Genomic DNA, 23,640 nt, shown 5'->3' with positions numbered 1-23,640 from the left:
GAGGGAGGGGGGGCGAGGAAGGAAAAAGCAGTAAAAAAAAACAAGGCAAAAGCAGGAAAAAACTGTCAGAACAATGGGGAAGACTAAGGAAAAAGCAGTAAAAATAGAGCAAAAGCATGAGAAAATACTCAGAAAAATGGAAGTAGGAAGCAGTAGTAAAATAACGGGAGAAAAGCAGGAGAATGTAAAAAGCAGTCAGAAAAAGAGGGAGAGACTTCAACATTTTGCCCCCCCTTGGAAAAATTTCTGCGGACGCCCATGACCAGCCTCCATTGTGCCTAACTTTTACTTAGAAGTTGGGACCTTATTTAAAATGTAGACAATGTTACCTAGCTTCTAATGCCCAGATGCATCAAGGTAAATTGCATTCACAAACGGTGCGAATCGCAAAATTCGGCCGTTTGCGAATGCAATTTCCTTTTTTGGGATGCATCATGTTTTTTTATTTTTTTGCAATTTAAGGAATCGCAATTATGTTGCGATTTCTTAAATTGCGATTGCATTTAAGAAATCGCAATTTGTGATTTCTTAAATGCAATGCATGAATATTTTTTTTTGCGAATTCGCAAATAGGAAGAGGTAAATTACCATGAAGTTGAACTTCATGGTAATTTGCTAAAACTTAAAAAAATGCACAAAAGTGCATTTTTGAAAGTTTCATTTTACACACACACATGCCCTTGGGGCATGTGTGTGTGAAAAATGTTCTTAAAGTTAAATTTCAGGGGTGCAGGGGGGAGTCCTTGGGACCCCCCCTGCACCCTTGAAATAGCATTCTCATTTTGCGATTCCTTAATTGCGAATCTCAAAATGAGAATGGCTTCCCATTCATTCCTATGGGCCTCTAAGCCAATAGGAATCAATGGGAAGGGATTCCTTAATTGCGATTCGCAATTTGTGAATCGCAATTAAGGAAAATTAAGGAATCGCAAAAAATATTGCGATTTCTTAATGCATAGCTTTTTGCGATTTCTTAATTGCGATTCCTTAATTTTCTCAATTAAGAAATCACAAAATGTAACAATGATGCATGTGGCTGCAAGTCTTTTATAATGTAGTAAGCAAATGTGGGTCTACACAGGGCCCTAACAATCCAATTAGAAAACCAAGAAAAAAAATAGAAAAAAATATTTTTGATGCTGAAGTCAACTAAGTGGATTTTTATGCAAAATCACTTATGAGCAAGCGTTACTGCGAAACACAGGTACATGATCCTCACAGCTGAAACACCCATGAAGGATAGTAGAATATTATATGGTATGGCTGGGTGGTATTACCATGAAATATGATTACAATACCCCAAAGATGGTCCTTGGATTCACACTAATAAATCCTTAGCTCAGTCCTAGTAGAGTGGCAAAGATCATTCAGGCTTTATTAGAGGAACATGTGTTAAACATTTCAGAGTACCAACATGGACAATAAGTAATTGCCATGGATCGAGAGAAATGCAACATCAATTTATACAACTAGAATGTATTTTATCTTGATTTAGACACCAAAATGAATGGAATATCATACATATAACTGGAGTTATAGATTTTTAAAGCAATATTAAATCAGTGCAGTAAAATACATAAAGAAAATAAAATTGGGGTCAATGGCAAAATCCACTAGTGACAACCTGTCATTTGCAGGTTGAGTTACTTGCTGAACGGGAGACCCGGGTGGTGCTGTTTTTCTCACTTTCACAGTGCTGCAAGAAACAAAATGCAAAAGAACAAAAGGTGCAAAACTGCTGACATCGGATGATAGTTGCAAGATATTCTCTGTAGCAGCAAAGTCAAGTTTAGGGGTTGGTTAGACAATGCAGGCCTTGGCATAGGTAAGCACAACGAAAAGCTTTTGAAACTTTACTGGACCGGGGGAGTAACATAGCAGCCTGAGACTTAGGTGCAGCTGAGGCTACAACTCCCACAACGCACTGAACCATCTGGAATTGGGTAATCCCTTTTTGGGCCTGATGGCCAGCAATTCTTTAGCTCCAGTGAGTGTTTTTACCTGCAGCTTGCAAGGGACTAGTACAGGGCAAACTAAGGGTGCTTTTGGCTTCTACAAGGTTCCCTCTCTTCTGGAGTGTCGAGTTTTTGTCAAGGACGAGGGCCATAGACTGAGTTCCAAGTCTGTTGCCTCAGGGACTGTGTAGCTCTCTTTTGCTTTGTGATAGTAGACAAAACTCCTGTTGTCGGTGACACAGTTCTCCTCTTGGTCCTTCCTTGGAATAAGTTGTTCGGATCTGAGGCTCTGGTGTCTGGGGAGGCCCTTTAAATCCTAGATTTAGGGGAGTTAGGGTTGTGGGAGATAATAGCCAATGGCTCATCCGATAAAGTATGTCATCCTTTCTACCGAGAACCCACTAGTTCTGCTCTCAAAAATATGTCAGAATTCACTTTTAGAAGTACAGACCAGGCTGCTCAGTCTAAAGGTGTGACTAGCCTACCTGGGGGAGTACACTTGCTGCATGGCTAATTTTCCTGCCTTGTCTGAGTGCAAGCACGCCTCGGGCAAGGGGAGAGTTGTTTCCTGCTCAGGAGGACAGCCCAATGCATATCAGAGGCAGTGGAGCCTTTGACGCTCATAGCTCTGATGTGCCAATTCACTAGCCATCCGGGGATGAGGGAGGTGTGACCTCCTTCCTGCCCAACCTTTGTCTCTGACTCATAGGAGTGATTGCATTGCCTGGCAGGAGGTCATAATCTTGTCTTGGCGGCAGCAGTCATGGAACTGCATGGGCTGATCAGCCAGAACACAATAAAGCTGGGGGTAACATATAAGGTGTCCTCTGGGTGCCTGTCATATCACCCATGGCAAGAAAATAATAGCAGGGTGAGAAGGCATATTTTTGATACCAAAACATGACTTATTTTGGTGGTACAATCACAGAGATGCCAATCTCGAGGGTGCCCAGTTGACAGCCCATGTTATCCAACGGACCTCTAGCATATATAGTAGTATTCAATGCGTAATGTCACTATAGGGACATATAGGCTTGCACATACATGTTCACACCTTAAATATAATGCACAATATCTCTTGGGCTTATATGGCCTTCCTTAGGGGTGCCTTATATATATTAAATGGTACAAAAGGGGGTGGTGATGGACGGAGCATCTGAACCAATCAAACACTCACACCCAGTCAACAGATCTGGGTTTAATCCATCACCGTTCTTTAGCCCACTCTGTCACCCCAGTTCAGACATGGCCATATGCAAATCAGTCTGACCCTTAACTCCTGGGAACAGTCTAGCCCGAACTGCCAAGCCATGCCTTCCCTGGACCGGATTCAAGCTTCCTAGGACCGGTTTCTGGCATTACAGCTGTCTTCAACCAGGCTTGCTTGAATCCAGTGACAAAGTGAGCAAGGGACTCACGTCTGAGCATTCCCTGCTAACTTATGGTGAACAAAGCGGTACAAAAGGGGGTGGTGATGGACTGAGCATCTGAACCAATCAAACAGTCACACCCAGTCAACAGATCTGGGTTTAATCCATCACCGTTCTTTAGCGCACTCTGCCACCCCAGTTCAGACATGGCCATATGCAAATCAGTCTGACCCTGTGCCTCATGGGAACAGTCCAGCCCGAACTGCCAAGCCATGCCTTCCCTGGACCGGATTCAAGCTTCCTAGGACCGGTTTCTGGCATTACAGCCGTCTTCAGCCAGGCTTGCTTGAATCCAGTGCAAAGTGAGCAAGGGACTCACGTCTGAGCATTCCCTGCCAACTTTTGGCGAATAAAGCGGTACGAAAGGGGGTGGTGAACGACGGAGCATCTGAACCAATCAAACACTCACACCCAGTCAACAGATCTGGGTTTAATCCATCCCCGTTCTTTAGCCCACTCTGCCACCCCAGTTCAGACATGTCCATATGCAAATCAGTCTGACCCTGTGCCTCATAGGAACAGTCCAGCCCAAACTGCCAAGCCATGCCTTCCCTAGACTGGATTCAAGCTTCCTAGGACCGGTTTCTGGCATTACAGCCGTCTTCAGCCAGGCTTGCTTGAATCCAGTGGCAAAGTGAGAAAGGGACTCACGTCTGAGCATACCCTGCCAACTAATGGCCAACAAAGCGGTACAAAAGGGGGTGGTGATCGACTGAGCATCTGAACCAATCAAACGCTCACACCCAGTCAACAAATCTGGATGTAATCCATCACCGTTCTTTAGCCCACTCTGCCACCCCAGTTCAGACATGGCCATATGCAAATTAGTCTGACCCTTAACTCATGGGAACAGTCCAGCTCGAACTGCCAAGCCATGCCTTCCCTGGACCGGATTCAAGCTTCCTAGGACCGGTTTCTGGCATTACAGCCGTCTTCAGCCAGGCTTGCTTGAATCCAGTAACAAAGTGAGCAAGGGACTCATGTCTGAGCATACCCTGCCAACTTATGGCGAACAAAGCAGTACAAAAGGGGGTGGTGATGGACGGAGCATCTGAACCAATCAAACACTCACACCCAGTCAACAGATCTGGGTTTAATCCATCCCTGTTCTTTAGCCCACTCTGCCACCCCAGTTCAGACATGGCCATATGCAAATCAGTCTGACCCTGTGCCTCATAGGAACAGTCCAGCCCGAACTGCCAAGCCATGCCTTCCCTAGACTGGATTCAAGCTTCCTAGGACCGGTTTCTGGCATTACAGCCGTCTTCAGCCAGGCTTGCTTGAATCCAGTGGCAAAGTGAGCAAGGGACTCAGGTCTGAGCATACCCTGCCAACTTATGGTGAACAAAGCGGTACAAAAGGGGGTGGTGATGGACTGAGCATCTGAACCAATCAAACACTCACACCCTGTCAACAAATCTGGGTTTAATCCATCACCGTTCTTTAGCCCACTCTGCCCCCCCAGTTCAGACATGGCCATATGCAAATCAGTCTGACCCTGGGCCTCATAGGAACAGTCCAGCCCGAACTGCCAAGCCTTGCCTTGGCTGGACCCGATTCAAGCTTCCTAGGACCGGTTTCTGGCATTACAGTCGTCTTCAGCCAGGCTTGCTTGAATCCAGTGGCAAAGTGAGCAAGGGACTCCCTTTTGTACCGCTTTGTTCACCATAAGTTGGCAGGGTATGCTCAAGGTGACACAATATCGTGCTGCAGCCCTGGGGACCCCTTTATAATCAATGCCCTGGGTACCCCTGGTGCCATATACTAGGGACTTATAAAGGGGTACAGCTTTTGCCAGTTTGCGATTACCAAGTCACACATGACAGTTTGAGGAGAGTTCACAGGCATCAGACTCCAGTGCACTATAAGAGTCATAATCATCAGTTTTTGAAGCAAAAAATGGGGGTGATCATACAAAAAGAGACACTTTCCTACACAGACAAACTTAAAGTGAGATCATTAGTGAGCGGTAATAATGAAAAATCATTACATTTCTACATGAAAATGCTAACTTTGAAAAGTATCCACCCCACACCGCCAATTGGACTGGGTAGTGGCGAAAATTCAGCTGTTGAATATTTCTGCGAATTTAGCACTCCCACCAGTACCTGACGGATTTTCTATTGCTTCACAACCGTAAATCAGGAACTCGATATTCTGAGGTCAGCTTTTGGAATTAGTTAAAGAAATAAAGTGGAGCCAAAATCTTTTTTTGGCACTAGGGACATTATTCTCCCTATCTTCTACTTTTCAAATAATGACGAGCAACTATGCGTAGTAAAACAAAGCCACAACTGTTCAAAATACATGATGAAAGCGTTCATTCCTCTACCTCATATTGGAAAGATTGGGACAACAACATATATAAACATTACACATGAGCCATGTCTGATAAGGAGTCTGATAATTAATCACTTACTGTAAACAGGTCAGGAAAACAATCTTGGGAAAACATTCTGTAACGTACCTCAATAAGGTGGCCTTTGGCATACTCAGAAGTGCAATAGTCAGCAAATGGTGGCGAAGATAGAGATGATCAAGATGTTACGCACAGCAAAGGTGGAGTCAGTGTAGTGGTTTGTGCACTGCATGGAACTATGCAGTAGGCTGGGTTGTGCCAGATTGAAATATGGCTAATTTGTCTGTCCTCAGGATGGATGTGAAAGGTCGGGGATTACAAAACGACAGTGTAACATAATAGCTAAACTCTCTGAGTGATGGTGATACAAAGGCCAGGATAGGCTAACCAGTCTACCATCAGGGTGCAGCAAGTGGTAACACTCTTTGGGCTAACTGGGTTCACTGAAATTGTAACACTGAGCCCCTAAAGCAAAGCAAAGACTTATGACACTTGGGAAGACCTACTGGGCAAAATTGACCAGGATACAAAAGTTGACAGGTAGGAAACAATAAGGATCTCAAGTGACTAAAAGGAGAACAGAACCATTGAAGGCCCTGCATAAGGCTAAATCTGCTCCAGTAGCCACTTATGAAAGCGATGTACAGGTGTCAAGAAGCAGCACCTGCAATTCCAGATTCCGTGGGGACGGATGTCCAAAGCAGAGTGTCACCTAGCAGATATTTTCCCAACTCCCAAACACCCCTGGTCCTGGAAGACTCCAAACCCAGGAGTGAGGGGGAAAGGGGAAGTGGATAACAAGGGAGACTGCCACACTGGTGTCTTCTTCAACTCGTCTTATTTTGCGGGTTGAAATTCACCTGAAACATTAAGCATATGATTACTACAGTTCCTATAACTTCTGACCCCTTGGCTATTACTGACTTCTCTCCCTGAAACACTTTACCTGTATTAGTGTGGACAAGAGCCTCTCTCTATGTAGATTTGAAGTCTTGTAAATATCGCCAAAAGTCTTTTGCTGCTAGTTGGACTCAGGATACAATTGGTTGCTCAAGTCTTTAGAGTTCTGGCATGGTGGTATATATTTGTATCCTATATATGCATATACACGAATACCCCTATATACATGAAGCCTGTGGTGTCTTTACTCAGCATTCAAAATTAGCGCTGCCAAGAGTCTACTAGGAACTCAGTCTATATGAACAACTTCGCTGATAAACCTCACTAGATAGCTCCAGTAATTATGTCTTCTTCATTATTGTCTCTTCAAAACAGATTTAGTCTTTCTTCTTCCAAAAAACGACTTTAATCAAAAATCTTAGGCTTACCTGCTCTCACGGTACCACACAGTTATGCAGGAATTACTTGTGCTGCCCAAGAACTGAATTTAACTGATGCTGGCTCGACCTCTTACCCCGAAATGCAACCAAAGGGAATGCGGTGCTTCAGGACGGAACGAGCTTCTCAAGCCAACACGACCGGAGAAAGAATTCCCCAGCCTCTAGTCAGGAACAGGATTCTGAAGGACGAAAGCAGAAATTTTCCTCAGGCAAGACTTCCAGAACAAAGGTTTTGCGGAATTAAGGCTGCGCTCAGAAGGAACCCAACCAACCGCCGGAGTTTCACAGTTGAAGTGCGCCGCAAATTAATTGCGAGCGCACAAAATGGCGGACGGCACAAAACAGCTAGAGCGCTAACTGACCACAAAAACCGGAACGTGCTGAAGTAAATTGTATCTATTCCTCCACGTTCCACCAATGCGCCAGTCTTTGCCTCCAACTCCAAACAGAGGGCAGAGGAGATAGAGCCTTGCAATAAACGCAAACTGGAACTAAAGCTGCATTCCGATCTGTATCAGCGAGGGATTTGACAACAGGGTTATGAAAATCTGAGGGCTCTCCAAGTGAAAATGTTTTTGTAGACGCTTACTTGCTGTACTTGCTTCCAACCTGCTCTCATGGACCATAAGGAACTTGGGTTGCCCTATCTTTTGGACCTTATTGTAATTCTCCCCTTGATTAGATGACTTAACATCGGGTGCAGCGGGAAAATCTTCTGGGCAGAGAAATAGTGACTGTCTGAAGTTTGATTGGTTTAGGTCAGTCAAATGACTTATGTATATCAGGGACACTTTTGCCAAGCTTCGCAGGTCCGCCTTTTTTGAGTCGCCCTCTTCTATTTTACAAGCTGACATTGCTTGGATCAGGGACAACTTGTTGCGATGGAAGACATCTGAGAGGGAAGGTATTGAGCTGGATAAACCCATGGGTCTTGGCTATACACGGATCATAAATTGTCCTGCCATGGAGGCCTATTTACTAACTACTAATAATGTCCCTCACCAATTCCTCCTTACTAGGTTGAAGTTTAGCCAGTTCGACACGTTGTTAGCATATCCCAAACCTAAAGCCTGGAACACAAAGTCAAGTCTCTGTACCTGCAATTATGTTTCCACCAGGACCTGTTGCATTTTGTGTTTTTATGTGGCTTTTATGAGATCAACTGAAGGATGTATCTGCAGTCACTTGCGGGAGTACATTGAATGTATGCTACAGCTCGCTTTCTTGCCTCATCTCTGAGATTGAGAAAGCTGTTTGATGAGGGAAGGGATTTCATTTAAGTGTTCCCAAGTTCTTTTTTTGAGAGGCAGCTGATTATGCATGTGCACTTTTTTTATTGACGTGAAATTTTCTTGTAATGTTGATCTTAGATAATAGGTGTGTTATATGTCGATTTGGTGGGAATACAGGACGTTTCAACCAGGATGGTAGTATTTTTGATTAAATGGGCTGTTTGTTAGTTTTAATATGAGGCTGCTAATGGAGGGATTGTTTTAGGATGTATCAATTTTGATGACTAAACTTGTTTTAATTCTGTATTTTGGAATTAATTGTTTATCTTTTTATTGATGTTTTATCCTTTTTTGGAATTGTGTGTGCAGTTATGTTTTTATATACTTTTATGGTCTTATTTAGACCAAATAAAGTTACTTTGACTGACTGAGCAATAGGATCGACCAAAAATCTGAACTGACATTGGATTCCAATAGAGCAACCTTTGGCAAATATCCTTAACATCTTTCTTCAATCCATCTCCCAGAGTTTCCCACGTAGGGGTAGAAAAGGAAATTAATATTCTTACAATTGCTGACAATCTGTATCCCCCTCGGTGGTCAGTGAAAAGAAAGTTTTGTATGTTGGAGGATGACAGATCAGTCAACCGGGTCCCAGCAAAAAGGGGGTGAAGAGAGTTTTCTACCTGCAGTGAAGAATATTCTGACTATTCTCAGATACCCTTTGTTATTGGATCAGCAGCCTGAGAATGTCCCAAGCCAGAGACCATTACAATCCTCCTGTTATTCAACAGTAGCTACTTGAGGCTCTGCCGGTGCTTCGGCTAGGGTTAACTAGGTATTCAAGATGGGCTCCATTGTTTCCCTCATCTTGGAAGTGACTCGAGCTCAATTTATCTCTTCAGTATTCTACCCAAAGTGGGCAGTGATAGGTAGGAGTACCGTAAACCATATATCAGTATACTGCCATCCCCTGGCATGCCCAGGGGAAAATCACTTATGGATCGCATACTTTACCCCGGGGTCCAGGGAAAGCTGCGCTCCTGCAGCCAATAGCTCCCTAAACCCCAGCATGTTCCCTAGATAAATACACATTACAGAACAGCTGCACAAGATATGGTACAAGAGCTGTGTGAGTGCTTAGTTTGTAGAAGGAAGAATGCTGTGCTGAAGATCTTCGAAGAATCCCAGGAACGCGCTTTTAAATCTCAGCGCACCAAATACTAAGGCTGAGTTTTGTTAGACACACCTCATGCATCTTTATTCAACTACCAAAACACTTCCTGTCCATGAAGTCAATTCATCAAAAAGCCTGGGAAAGCAGAAGTGACATTGCATACCATTTGACCTTTACTTTGACTCAATCAAGGCATTTATAGAGCGCGCTACTTGCCCAGAGGTTCTCAAGGCGCTTGGGGGAGGGGGTGGGGTGCCGCTACTGCTCGAACAGCGAGGTCTTGAGCTTCTTCCTGAAGGAGAGGTGGTCTTGGGTCAGGCGGAGGTCGGTAGGGAGGATGTTCCAGGTCTTGGCGGCCAGGTAGGAGAAGGACCTTCCTCCTGTTGTTGCTCTTCGGATGCGGGGGACGGCAGCGAGGACGTGGTTGGTCGATCGGAGGTGGCGTTTGGGAGCGTAGAAGTTGAGGCGGTTGTTGAGGTAGCTCGGGCCTTGGTCGTGTAGGGCTTTGTGTGCGTGGGTGAGGAGACGGAAGGTGATTCTCTTGTTGACGGGGAGCCGATGCAGGTCTCTCAGGTGTCCGGAGATGTGGCTGCGTCGGGGGATGTCAAGGATGAGTCTGGCTGAGGCGTTCTGGATCCGCTGGAGTCTCTTCTGGAGCTTGGCGGTGGTTCTGGCGTAGAGGGCGTTGCCGTAGTCTAGTCAGCTGGTGACGAGGGCCTGGGTGACCGTCTTCCTGGTCTCGGTGGGGATCCACCGGAAGATCTTCCGTAGCATGCGTAGGATGTTGAAACAGGACGCGGAGATGGCGTTGACTTGTCTGGTCATGGAGAGGGAGGAGTCCAGGATGAAGCCCAGGTTGTGTGCGTGGTCTGTCGGTTTGGGTGCGGTGCCCAGGGCGGGGGGCCACCAGGAGTCGTCCCAGGTGGCTGGCGAGGAGCCAAGGATGAGGACTTCCGTCTTGTCTGAGTTCAGTTTCAGGCGGCTGGTCGTCATCCACTCGGCTACGTCTTTCATCCCTTCATGGAGGTTGGTTCTGGCGGCCGCGGGGTCGTTGGTCAGGGAGAGGATCAGCTGGGTGTCGTCGGCGTAGGAGATGATGTTGAGGTTGTGCTGGCGTACGATGGCCGCAAGGGGGCTCATGTAGACGTTGAAGAGGGTGGGGCTGAGCGAGGAGCCCTGAGGAACGCCGCAGATGACTTCCCTGGCTGCAGATCTGAACGGTGGTAGGCGGACTCACACACACACACACACATGCTTACACATACTACTAACACATTAACACATGCTCGTGCACTGAAACACACTCTCACCCGCAAGCAAACACATTTACAGCATTTTTTACATACATTAGCTTCCAGACTGGGTCATATTTCAGCTAATGTTCTTTTTTTGTTACATTAATAGTGAACAATATTTTTCACTAATTGTTTAATAAAAAAAACACAGAAACCAGGCAAGTGGCTCTCCAACCAGCCTCCATTAGAAAGAGCTGCCTGTCTGTTCCAGGCACTGATTTTGCCACCTCTGGGGCCAGGGTTCACAAAATCACTGCCAGAGGTAGCAAATGGCAAACCAGGGGTCACAGTTGCGACCCATGGTGTCCCCTAAATGACCCCCATGTTCCTATCCCTTTATCTCTTTCTTGCAGGTTCCTACGTTATCCTTTTGTGACTTTTTTCAGTCAATATCTTTCTCCTTCTTTCCCCTTTATTTTTCTGTCTTGCTCTCGGAAACTTTCCAATGAGGAAAAATAAGTGCTGATCCCCCAAAAAAGAGGGCCAGTGGACCCCACCGGCAACCACTGGCTCAAATTAAGCACTAGCTGTGGTGCGGTATGGGACCTAGTGTGGCTGTATCTAGCAAACCATAGCCTTCCAAATGATTTGGTGGCATCATTCCCCACATCAGTGTATCCAAAGGTAGGGTGCCAAATTACTGTCTGGTAGAGGCACCAGGCTGTCCTAATGCTGGTGAGTGATTGTCATCCTGGGGCAGAAAATCACCAGCAGTCTTTTGTCTCCCCGCCTGCATTCAACCTGGGAAGCTCAGCATGTGCTGAGCCCACTCCTCTTACAGTCAAAGCAGGTATGTCGGTCCATTGCAGGAGCAAAACGTTGTGTTTGTGGACATCCACACACATGTGAGGTTGATGTGTGCAGTCCAATCACCTCAGGCAGGTGGGCCTTCATCCTTCAAAGGGTGCAGTAGAGGAGGGAGCAATATTAGCAGGATGTAGACCTGTATGAGCACTCCAGGGATAGCAGTAGAATATAACTTATCCTCTAACCATACAGCCAAATATTGTCACAAGGGAGACCCTTAAAGTACTTTAAAAAAGTAATTCTGAGACAAATTGGAGTAGACAATGACCTAACTCAAACATTCCAATTTAAATTATTAGTAGAACAAAAGATTTATCTGGCTAAAATGGCATCATTCAAACTAAACTGCATGTCAATTACTTGGAGCTTCACAGACGCTCGTTAAAAAACAGAAAAGGTGGAAAATCTACAGGCTACTGGTACATTTATGTGTGCAAATTGTAATCCTATACCTCCATTTGTAACAACTTTGCAGTCATGTCAAAGTATTAGCAGGCAAAAACCAATATGGCCGCTCGTATAACAGTCGTGAACCTTTAAAGTTATCTCTTCTCAGCATGAAAACGACGCACGTGCCTTCATTTTTTAAATGTCACTAATGCGTTTTTTTTTCTATTTTCAGACCACACAATGATTTCGGCACACAAGTTAATTTCGGTGCTGCTCATCTATGGCGCTTTTGAATTACTTGCTGCTGTGGAAAATAGTTGGAAGACGCTGCCTTGTGACGTGGCGAGAAAAGATTCCGTCATTCGCTTTGACTGCAGAAGCCGCGGACTACAGAAAGTGCCGAAATCCGTGGAATTCAACGAAAGTTCTGGAGAGTTAAATCTGTCAGACAATAAGATAGAGTCCATTGCTGCCAAATCTTTTCAAGGGTGGAACAAACTCACAAAGCTTATTCTGAGCTGGAACCATTACTACAACGAAAGTGCCAGTGATTTCTGTGACAGAGGGGTGAATATTTCCGAGGGAGCGTTCGCCAATTTAAACAAGCTTACCCATCTGTTTGTGGATGGATTTCGCCTTTGTAAAATTCCAGTGGGAATCCCTTCATCCTTGCACACACTTAGTTTGCAATACAACCACATACATCCAATCAGCAAAAAAAGCCTTTCTGAACTTATCCATCTGACTGACTTCAATTTGGGTCACAATTGTTACTATGGCAATGCATGTGGCAAACCTATTTCCATTCCAGAAGATGCTTTTGAAGAGTTGCAAAATTTAGAAATACTTACACTTTCTTTTAACAACCTCACCCATGTGCCCCTCGGCCTGCCAGCTTCTTTGAGGGAACTTTATCTCAGCAATAATCAGATCAAAAATGTCACTCAAAATGTTTTTAAGAACCTTTCTAAATTGAAAATTCTTCATTTAAGTGGGAACTGCCCCAGGTGTTACAATGCTCCATACCCATGCCAAGAGTGCCCAAACGGTGCTGCTCTTGAAATCCACCCCCTGGCATTTCAAAACTTGGCTAATCTACAAGAACTGAACCTTGGCAGCACTTCACTTAGGCACATACCTGCTGCCTGGTTTGAAGGCACAACACAATTAAAGAGGCTGAACCTGGATACAAACTATTTGGTGCAGGAAATTGCTACAGGAACATTTTTATTGAAACTACCAAACTTACAGGTACTTGATCTGTCTTTTAATTATAACAGAAGGTCATATCCAAAATTTCTGAATTTATCACCCAATTTTTCCCAACTACCTTCTCTCCAGGAATTGCACATAAAAGGATATGTGTTTGAAAAGTTGTCGGAAAATAGCCTAAGTCCCCTTATAAATCTTACCAATTTAAATATTCTTAACCTTGCAATCAATTTCATCCAAAAAATTGACCTCCAAGTATTGGAGCAGTTTTCCAATTTGACCGTAATTTGCTTGTCAGAGAATAGAATTTCTCCTCTGTCCAAAAACGTACTCCACAATACTCACAGAAACGGAATGCGGGACCATAGAATCAAAAAACGCTCTATTTCTAAAAAGTCGAAGGTACTAGCAAATACCGGCATGTGGGATTCTACCATGATCACTCGCAATGGTATCCACAATAATTACCAACCCTTAACTAATGCGAAGTGCAGTAGCTATGGTAAAACCTTAGATTTAAGCTTAAATAGTATTTTCTATATAGATCCAGAGCAATTTAAAGGCTTTGGGGACATTGCTTGTTTAAACCTGTCAAACAATGGTATTGGTCAATATGTAAATGGTACTGAATTCATCTACTTGACTAATCTAACTTATTTGGATCTTTCCTATAATAAGCTGGATTTGGAAACTACTGTTGCATTCACAGAATTGCATAAGCTGGAAGTACTAGACCTTAGTTATAACTCACATTATTTCGTTGTCGAAGGAATCATTCACGAGTTGGGATTCCTGGAATACCTTCCAAATCTTAAGGTATTAAATTTGACCTGGAATAAGATTTTTACTCTCACACACTCACAGATCAACAGCAGCTCCTTGAGTGAACTTGTTTTCAAAGGGAACCGACTTGATAAAATGTGGAGCGTTGGAGATACAAGATACCTGCAGTGTTTCAAATCGCTGAGCAATCTGACATATCTTGATCTTTCATACAACAAATTGAAAGAAATTCCCAATGATGCTTTCAGCTCTCTACCCCTGACCCTCAAAGAGTTGTATTTGAACAATAATGAGCTGGGTTACTTTTTCTGGACAGGACTGAAGGACTTTCATTTCCTTGAAAAGCTGGATTTGAGTGCAAACAAACTACAATTGTTGAGTGCGGATGCCAATAATGTAATGTGGTCTTTGAAGACCCTGCTCCTGAATCATAACAGCATTGCACAAATTGAAAATGGGTTTCTGGATCATGCCCTCTGCCTTACACATCTCGACCTGAGTAACAATCGATTGCAGATCATCAACCAAACAGCATTTTTAAATCAAAGAAGCTTAAAGATTCTGGCGCTAAGGGGAAATCCATTTCACTGCACCTGTGAAACTAGTGATTTTTTGAGGTGGATTCAGTCAAATAACCTTAGTATACCACGGCTAGCAACTGATGTAACTTGCTTAACCCCTTCTGACAAGAATGGTGCCAAAGTAGTCTTGTTCAATTTGCAGACCTGTAATTTGGATCACATTGGACTGCCTTTATTTTTGTGTTCCTTCCTTATCATCTTAAATACCACAATATTATCAGTACTCAAACATCTATTCTATTGGGATGTGCGGTATATTTACTTTTTCTGTTTGGCAAAATTAAAAGGCTATCATTCTGTTTCTCTTGCAAAATGTATTTATGATGCATACATATCGTATGACACAAAAGACTCGGCAGCGTCTGAATGGGTTTTGAAGGAGCTATCTGTTCACTTGGAAGGGCAGGGAGAGAAGCAGGTTCTTCTTTGTTTGGAAGAAAGAGACTGGGAGCCAGGCAAAGCCATCATTGACAATCTTGTGCAGAGCATCCATCAAAGTAGGAAGACAATATTTGTTCTTACGGAGCGGTATGTGAAAAGTGGTACCTTCAAAACTGCATTCTACATCGCTCTGCAGAGACTGATGGACGAGAGCATGGATGTGGTTGTCCTCATTCTCTTGCAGCCCGTACTGCAGCATTCCCAGTACATGCGCCTGAGGAAGCGCCTTTGCAAAAGCTCCATTCTTGAGTGGCCTAAAAATCCGAATGCTGAAGGCTTTTTCTGGCAAAAGTTAAAAAGTGTTGTACTAACAGACAATTATGTTCGCTACAATAGCTTCTTTACTGATCCCAATATGCCTCATTATAAACCAGATCCAGTTGCTCTTGCTCAGTGGATCAACAATAGCCCTCAGATTCGCTGATATCACCAATGATTTCCAGTACATATTCACTATGGGGCAGGTTTACGAGCCCCTTGCGCCACTTTTGCGTCATTTTTAACATGCAAAAAGAGACGCAAAAGTGGCTCAAAGGGCTTGTAAATAGGCCCCTATGTGTTTGCAAATGAACTCTTTTAGGGATATTTGTGAGTTTAAAAAATTACAAATAAGTGGGGATCTGTTTGATTCTGCATTGTGTCTAGTGACATTTGTAGCTTCTTTTTTCTCGAAGTAATTTTAGCAGACACTGTGAGATCACTTTTGACTTTCTCGTCATACGTGGGAGGCTCAGCCCAACATGAGTTTCAGATATTGAATCGCATACATTATCAAAACCCCCATACCATTTAATCGTGTTATCGACTCTTGCCACGTTTTTCCAACCTAACAGCTGTAAAATTAACACTTAGACGCCATTATGTTTCTCCGTACTGGCACTTTTCCAGTGGGAGCCACTTTTCTATGTGAAATATATGTGTTCTATTATTCTGGTATGAGCGCTCAACAAACAATAAATAACAAACTAACAATTGCCTTTTTTCCACTTGAAATGTGGCAGAGAAAAGCGAGGATTAAGGAGATGGTGGCTGCTGAGTCTAAACTTTCAGCTGTTGAAATATGAAACATGTGAGACTTATATTGTGTTAATCTAGGGTCGGTAGAATTAAAAACGGCCATGCCTTGTCATCAGACTCATGGGGCCAATAGGAGACAGCAAAGACCCAAGATGCACTCTAAGTTATTTCACACTTTGAAGAAGAGATAAATTGGCATATGAAAGTGTTTTAATTTCTCAAGCTCTGCAACTATGTAAGATGTGTAGGTTTATATCTGTAATTACTCTTACAATGATTATTTACATAGTATATTATACAAACTGATTTGTTTTCAGGTACTTTATAAAAGGTGTTTATTACTACCCACTCAATGGTATCCATTTTGTGAACTTGAAATTCCCCGAAAAGATTCAGGGCAACATTTATGAAAAGTGATGTATCGCTGTGAGAAAACAGCGATGCGTCACTTTTCATTGCGCCCTCCTTGCGACACAAATGATGCATTATATTTATTGTATGATGCATCATGTCGCAAGGAGTAACAGATACATCAGTATCCGCAAAAATGATGAATTGCTGGAGTGTGTCACAAATGTGACGCAACTCCAGCAATGGGTCATTACACATGGGAAAGTCCCATGTGAAACGTGCCTGCGTCAGTCTTATGCCTGCCATGAGGCAGGTGTAAGATATTGAAGCATTTGCGTCCTAGAAGTAGCGCAGTGAAATCTTATAGATTTCACGGCATCACTTCTACGACCCTTTCTTGAGTCAGAACGCCCCCCCTGCATATATTATACCTGGTGCAGGTATAATGTGGCGCAAAGGTTTACAAAGTGACGCATCTACCTAGATGTGTCACTTTGTAAATATGGTGTAAAAAGGCTAATTTTTTACACCGCTGGTGCGTCACAAACAGTGACGCACTGGTGGCTCAAAAGTGTTTGCCGGGGCTAATAAATAAGCCCCTTAATGAATACATACAAAGCTTCCAACCTTTCCCTTGACGTCATCCCTACATCAGATGCAAAATACACTGAGCCATTTTAAAAGGATTGCAACTTGTGTTCTGTAGTTTATGAAAGGATTTCTGAAACAAACATATTAACATGCTGAGCTAACTTACGACTCGCTGACAGTATCTTGGGAATCGTAGATGATGCTTTCTCTAGAGGAGATGATGCATCAGGGATGCAGGTGATGCGTCGGTTCCTGAAGGTGTTGCAAAGTTTTTGAGGCGTTGGTGCTTGGAGATGATGCGGTATGCAATGGAGGTGATGCTTCCATTCCTGTTGTGAGGCCTCAGTTCCTGAAGACGGCACAGTGTCGATGATGCGTTGATGTCAAGAGTGTGGTGTGTTGGCTCCGCATCTTCAATGTCAAACCATTGGGCTGAAGGAAATGTATTGGATGGAAGCCATGGAGGGCTGGGAATGCACCGTTGCCAGGACGATGCACCATGGAAGTCGGTAATGCAGTGTCCAAGACTCATACAGCAGTGGTTCTTCTGAGGCGCGCCAGCAAAATGGAGGCAGGTTTGTAAGTCAAGGTTGTTGCATTGTGCACTCCGCGAGTGGGAACCACAGCTTTGGTGCAGGCAGCAATGATGCATCGATTTTGACGGGATGCACTGGTTCCGAAATTACGTTTTGTAGTCGATGCATCGATTTCTTGTTTTTCAGCACACACACTCACTTCCAAGGACCAAGTACTGGATTTGGCACCACTTGGCAGAGCAGGACTCACAGCAGAGGAGCCCAGGTGCCGGAAGCAAGATGCAGGTGAAGTCTTTGCTGTCCATGAGACTTCAATAACAGGAGGCAAGCCCAAAAAAGCCCTTGGAGTACATTTAGATGCAGTATGTAGAGCAGAGGTCTTCTAACATTTTTGCTCTGAGCCCTCCGAAGCAAAATGTATTGAGGTTAGGCCTGCCCCTCCAAAGTTTATGGCAAGGATTTGGAGAGCCCGAAGGATATGGCTGCGTGCAGAATGTGGGGCTTATGAGATGATTTCAGGAGTACTTTTTCTATATCGCATAAACCACACTAAATATGAGACTTATAAAACAGCAAATGCATCAGACAAAAATGTATTGTTCCAAAAATACTGCTCCTCATAATTAGGGTGTTGTGAGCCCCTCACACTCTTGGACCTCAATGCAACTACACCTACTTCACTAATGCTAACTGAAGTCCTGAGTAGCAGGCTATCTCCTCTGCATCTTTCTCCTCTTCCCCACCATGCCTGACCATCACTCCAACCTTGAAACAAGGTCTCTGTCCCATTCAGGAATAAAAAGCTACCACATGTATCCATTTTTTTCTGCAAGGGTGCCCTCTGTCGTTATGCTAGGAAAGGGAATTAAGCTCCCATACCCCCTTTTTAAAGGTTGACAGTCATAATTGTGATGCAGTGGGCCCCTCAAACCCCTGGGCCCCAGTCCTGCTGCATATGCTTCATTAATGACAACCAACAGTGGTCACTTACACACCTGGCAGCAGTACCTGCTACCTAATGAATGGCCCTTTAAAAAAATAAAAAACAGCCACTTCAAATGCCCACTTATTTGGGGTACCTATGTGAAGCAGCTGTCACTGGCCATTTGTAAACATAACATGGAGTCCCCACACAGTGCACTCTATTCTGGGCCATCTCTTTGACAATATCCATGAATTATGCTTCTTTCTTATTTCCCCTGGACCATTGCTCTGAGGCCCCAGGGGTCAAGAGGATTAGGGCTCTGCATATGAATGAAACCCTGTTGGCCTTCTGCATGCCACCCCATGGACACAGCTACCACGATAAAAACTGCCCCTGAATGGTTAATACTCACTTTGAGGTGCCTCTGCTTGATAGCAAAGTGTGTGATGGTAGTGCTGGAAGTTAGAGAAGAAACCAGCCTTACCAGCCTTAATTGATTGAGTCACTTAAAGTCAGGGTCACTAGAATTATGAGTTTCTGCAGCAGCAGCGTTTTCCACATAATTATGAGTTTACTGCATATGCTACATAATCTATAATCTGCTGCATAATCTGCAGATTTTAACAAAAAAATAGATTCTAGCTCAAATGAAACAAAAGTTAATTAAAAACGTGGAAAAGTCTTCTGGAGCAGTGGAAGGCCCTTTGTAAAGATTGACTGGTACTCTTGTAGCTGCTTATGCTGAATTTGGGTGCTAAACTCGTACTATTGAGGTGAAATATTTCCCCTGATAGCGATACCATGACTTAAAAGGTCAAAATAATGAAGTAATGCTAACCACAAAATGTGGCGCATTGTTCCACATAATTATTTTTTCTTGCTGCATAATTTAGTCAACTCTGCCGCATAATGTGACCCTCTCCTGCTGAATAATTCCAGTGGCTATGCTTAGCTTTATGGTGGCAAAACATTTTTCTGTTTGAGGTGTAATATAGGCGTTTTATCAGAAGAGTTCTGAAATAATGGAGATATAAAAATGTCTGCATTTGATACAGTCTGATTACAGATTACTAAATACTATATTTTGTAAGAATTTGTGTTATCTCAAACACTACATCATTTTGCATCTGCCTCGCTTAGACTATTTGAAATACTATTTTAAAGTAATGACTTACACTTGCTGCCACAGGCTGGGACCGCATAGCACTATAAACAGGGCCACTGTAATTATGTGGCAGGAAAAGGCAAAATTATGCAGCACGGTTGACTAAATTATGTAGCAAGCAAAAGTGAACTATGCTGGATAATGCTGCAAATTTTGTGATAGCATTACTGAATTATTTTGTCATTTTTACACTTGTTAACACTGTCCTGGCCTACATTGCCCCTCATAAGTATCAGTTTATTACCCACATATGGCGATAAGCAAAAGAAAGGGGACCGGTGAACGTTTACAAAGGGCTTCTGCTGTGGGCAACAAGTGTTGCTGCGTTTTTAATAACTTTTGAACAGTGTAAGGTAGAAACATTTTTTTGCTAAGATGTGCAAATTATGCAGCAAATGGTGGATTATGTGGCAAATGAGGGAAATACATAATTATATGAAAAATGCTGCAACTGCACAATTGCATCATGGCAGTGGCCCTGACTATAAATACAAAGGTCACTATTCCTCTGCACCCACTAGGGTTCTATTATTTGTTACCTAGCTTTAACGCACACACACACCTGCAGTGACGATAGTTAATAACTGAGGTTTCAAAACCTAAAACAGTACATTTATCGCTGATTGTTTTGACTTGCATTTACTTTTCAAGTAAGCTGTTAGTGCATTATTTTTTACCCACTTACATGACTGTTAAAACACAAAACATGTTAAGACTTTTTTTTAAACACAAAGACCTCTGATGTAGAGAGTGATGTCCAGTCCTCTCACTCCCATGCAAGATGTAGCAGGCAGCAGGTCAACACAGCAAACCAAGAGGCAAAGTGTCAGTCCCTCCTGGCATCACAACAGCTCTTCTTCATGACATGTCAAGTCATGAGGCAGAATGTCCGCAGTCCAAATGTGTTCTGAGAATTCGGTGTCAGAGGTCAAGCACTTATACCCATTTTAGCCTTCGAAGTAGGGAGACTTCAAAGAAAGATCTTTGCAATGAATAAGACCTTGCCCTTCCTGACCCCAGACACAGTGACAGGAGTGATTGCAGATCTTTTTGTGGGGACAGACAAAGTTCAGATGCAAGTGTCAACTGCTCCCACCACTCTAGCTCAGGATAACCCATCAGCCTGGTGATGGGCCATCAGGATATGCAGGGCACACCTCAGCCCCCTTTATGTGGCTGTCTAGAGGGAATGCACAAAGCCCAGCTGTCACCCTGATCCACATGTGAATTCTATGGACAGACAGTGGCACAGAATGGTTAAAGTAAGAAAATGCCAACTTTCGAAAAGTGGCATTTTCAGACTTATAAACTAAAAATCAACTTCACCTAAAGATATGTTTTCAAATTGTGAGTCCAGAGACATCAAACTCCAATTTGCTATCTGCTCCTAATTCGAAGTTACACTTGTAAAGTGTTGCAAGGCATCTCCAATGCTAACCTATGGGAGGGATAGGCCTTGCTCTAGTGTAAAAGAATTTAGCAGTTTTCTTCTACTAGGGATGTAAATTTTAAAAGCACAGGGTCCTACCTTTTAAATACAATCCACCCTGCCCATGGGGCTACCTAGACACTACCTTAGCGATGCCTTACAAGTGATAAAAGTGTAGGTTTGGGCCTGGCAAGTAGGTGAACTTTGCAGGCCAGCATGGCAGTTTAAAGCTGCACACACAGGCTCTGCAGTGGCAGCCCTGAGACATGTTTGAAGGGCTACTCATTTAAATGGCACAAGCAATGCTGACATTGCTCTAGTAGCATTTGATTTACTAGCCCTAGGCACATGTAGTCCATTGTAATAGGGACTTACCAGTAAATCAAATATGTCAATCATGGACAAAACAAATGCCACTACATTTTAGGCACAGAACACATGCACTTTAGCACTGTTCAGCAGTGAAAGGTGCCCAGAGTCCTAAAATCAGCAAAAACTAAGTGCAGCACACAGCCAAAAAGAGGAGGTCAGAAGCAAAAAGACAGGGAAAACATGCTAAAAGATACCAGTTCTAACACATGGCCAGAGGTAATGTTGGATGCAGGAATGTATGTCAGTACTAGCCGTCTAAAGAAAGAGATCAATACCAAAAGAATGTCAATAATGTTAAACTGTGGCGTTGGCCAAAGATGCAGTTTCATCATGAGCAGCTTTGACAGGCTAAATCGATGAGAAAATGATAATTAAAGCACTGTGTAGTCTGTCTGTTGTATACCCTTGTAGAAAGGTTGCATCCGTTCAATCATCCAACACCCTTAGTTGGCATTGTGACAGTTTGGTGAGTACCACTAAAAGACTACCCATGCATTTTCTTACTAACAATGCAGATCACTTTTTAGCGATATCTCTAACCTTGGTATGTATAATTCTCGTCTCCACTGCTACTGATGTATTTGGTACATGTATATATCAACAAATCCTCTGTTGTTCTTCTCAGGTCAATAGCAAGTCTAAATCCTATTTTGCAAAATAGCCAACAGTACCTGCTGCAGTTATTTGTGGGTTCATGCCATGATCCTCAGGTAAATAGGCACTGTCAAAGTCAACAGGTCTGGCTTTGATGTAGTAGTGTGCGTAAACAAAGGCTTTCACAAATTTTACACAATTTCCATACAAATATGCTATTTATCACATTAAAGCTTGCCCTATTTGCCTTGCCAATGCTGATAAAAACAGCAAAAAATGATTATTTTCTGTATAGAATGTGTATAAACAGTTGAATGAAACAAACAGTGTGATTTTTAAGTACACTTTTCAGATGAAAATTGATTCCTCATGCAGTAATTGGAAGCCATGAAAGCAAAATGATACACCAAATAGGATAATACTCCTATGGGTGGAGTCAATACCCACTCTATGTATATTTCAAAGATTTGGTAACAATACATCTTGAAGATCTACCTTGAAATGAATTCTGGAGCACGTACAAAATCATTTTGATACTGGAGCATAAATTAAGTCTCTGGTCCAGATTCACATAATTTGGACACTTTTGCAGTCATAGTAGTGTTTTTACACCCCACTTAAATAGCAAGAGGGGAACCATCCGGAAAATCAGAAGTAATGTGCTCCTACAGGGAGCACTGTTACATCAATTGTTCTCTGAGAACCATACTTCCTCTTCTGCTGAATCAACTAAGCAAGGTTCATTCACTTGTAACTTTTTGTCAGGCTGTTTCCAACAACACTTTTTAATTTCACTTATGCAATAACTAGCTCTGACTTTAAAGCTAACCCGAGTGTGGCCTTCATCTCAAATGCATCTGATTACATTTGCTTACATCAGATACATAGTTATTTCCTTCAGTAAACATAGGCAGTGTTCCGAAAAAGTGCTTGAATAATATGTCTCAGAGAAACTCAATACCTTAGTCGAAAAAGGCAAACCCCTAGAACAATAGCTTCCTTGATTGCATAAAAACAACAGTACTAAAAAATTTTAGAAAATCAAGTTGACATGCACTGAAATTTGGACACGATTGACGCTTGTATCCTCACTCTTCTAGGTCTCTCAGTAGACTTCAATACGATTGGTCATCAGATGCTCATTCACATCCTAGAGACATACATTTGCTTCAAGAATGGAATGTCAGCTAGTTAGTGTCATTCTTAACCTTACTAACATTTTAGGATGAGCATTTACTCTGAAACAATGAATTGGCCACTTGCAACATCTCCAAGTTTCTGCCACAGCTCCAAAGCTACTAACTTCTATACAAAGCCTCTAAGAATCGTCCGGCCCCATGCATCATTGTTGCCGTTTACGATTTCTTAATTGCGAAAATTAAGGAATCGCAATTAAGAAATTGCAAAAGGCTATGCTTTAAGAAATCGCAATTTTTTTTGCGATTTCTTAAAATTCCTTAATTGCGATTCACAATTTGCGAATCGCAATTAAGGAATCCCTTCCCATTGATTCCTATGGGCCTAGAGGCCCATAGGAACGAATGGAAAGTCATTTTCAATTTGCGATTAGCAATTTCCGAATCGCAAATTGAAAATGCAATTTCAAGGGTGCAGGGGGGTGTCCAAAGGATCCCCCCTGCACCCCTGAAATATAACTT

The 23,640-nt window shown here is 43.0% G+C and overlaps 1 protein-coding gene across 2 annotated transcripts in view; it reads left to right on the top strand.

Annotated features, from left to right (window-relative positions):
* The window catches only part of TLR8 (toll like receptor 8), a 76,039-nt gene extending 59,673 nt beyond the window's left edge, over window positions 1–16,366 (top strand). For both annotated transcript variants that reach the window (XM_086934572.1, XM_086934571.1), the window contains one exon: window positions 12,218–16,366. In XM_086934572.1, coding sequence (XP_086790698.1) covers window positions 12,226–15,426 — 3,201 coding nt within the window. In that variant the 5' untranslated portion in view covers window positions 12,218–12,225 and the 3' untranslated portion in view covers window positions 15,427–16,366. The remainder of the gene's footprint in view (window positions 1–12,217) is intronic.
* Window positions 16,367–23,640: the final 7,274 nt, after the last annotated feature.

Source organism: Lissotriton vulgaris, chromosome 8 (genome assembly GCF_964263255.1).
Source record: "Lissotriton vulgaris chromosome 8, aLisVul1.2, whole genome shotgun sequence".
Classification (NCBI taxonomy): Eukaryota; Metazoa; Chordata; class Amphibia; order Caudata; family Salamandridae; genus Lissotriton; species Lissotriton vulgaris.
This window is presented reverse-complemented; position numbering and strand designations above follow the sequence as displayed.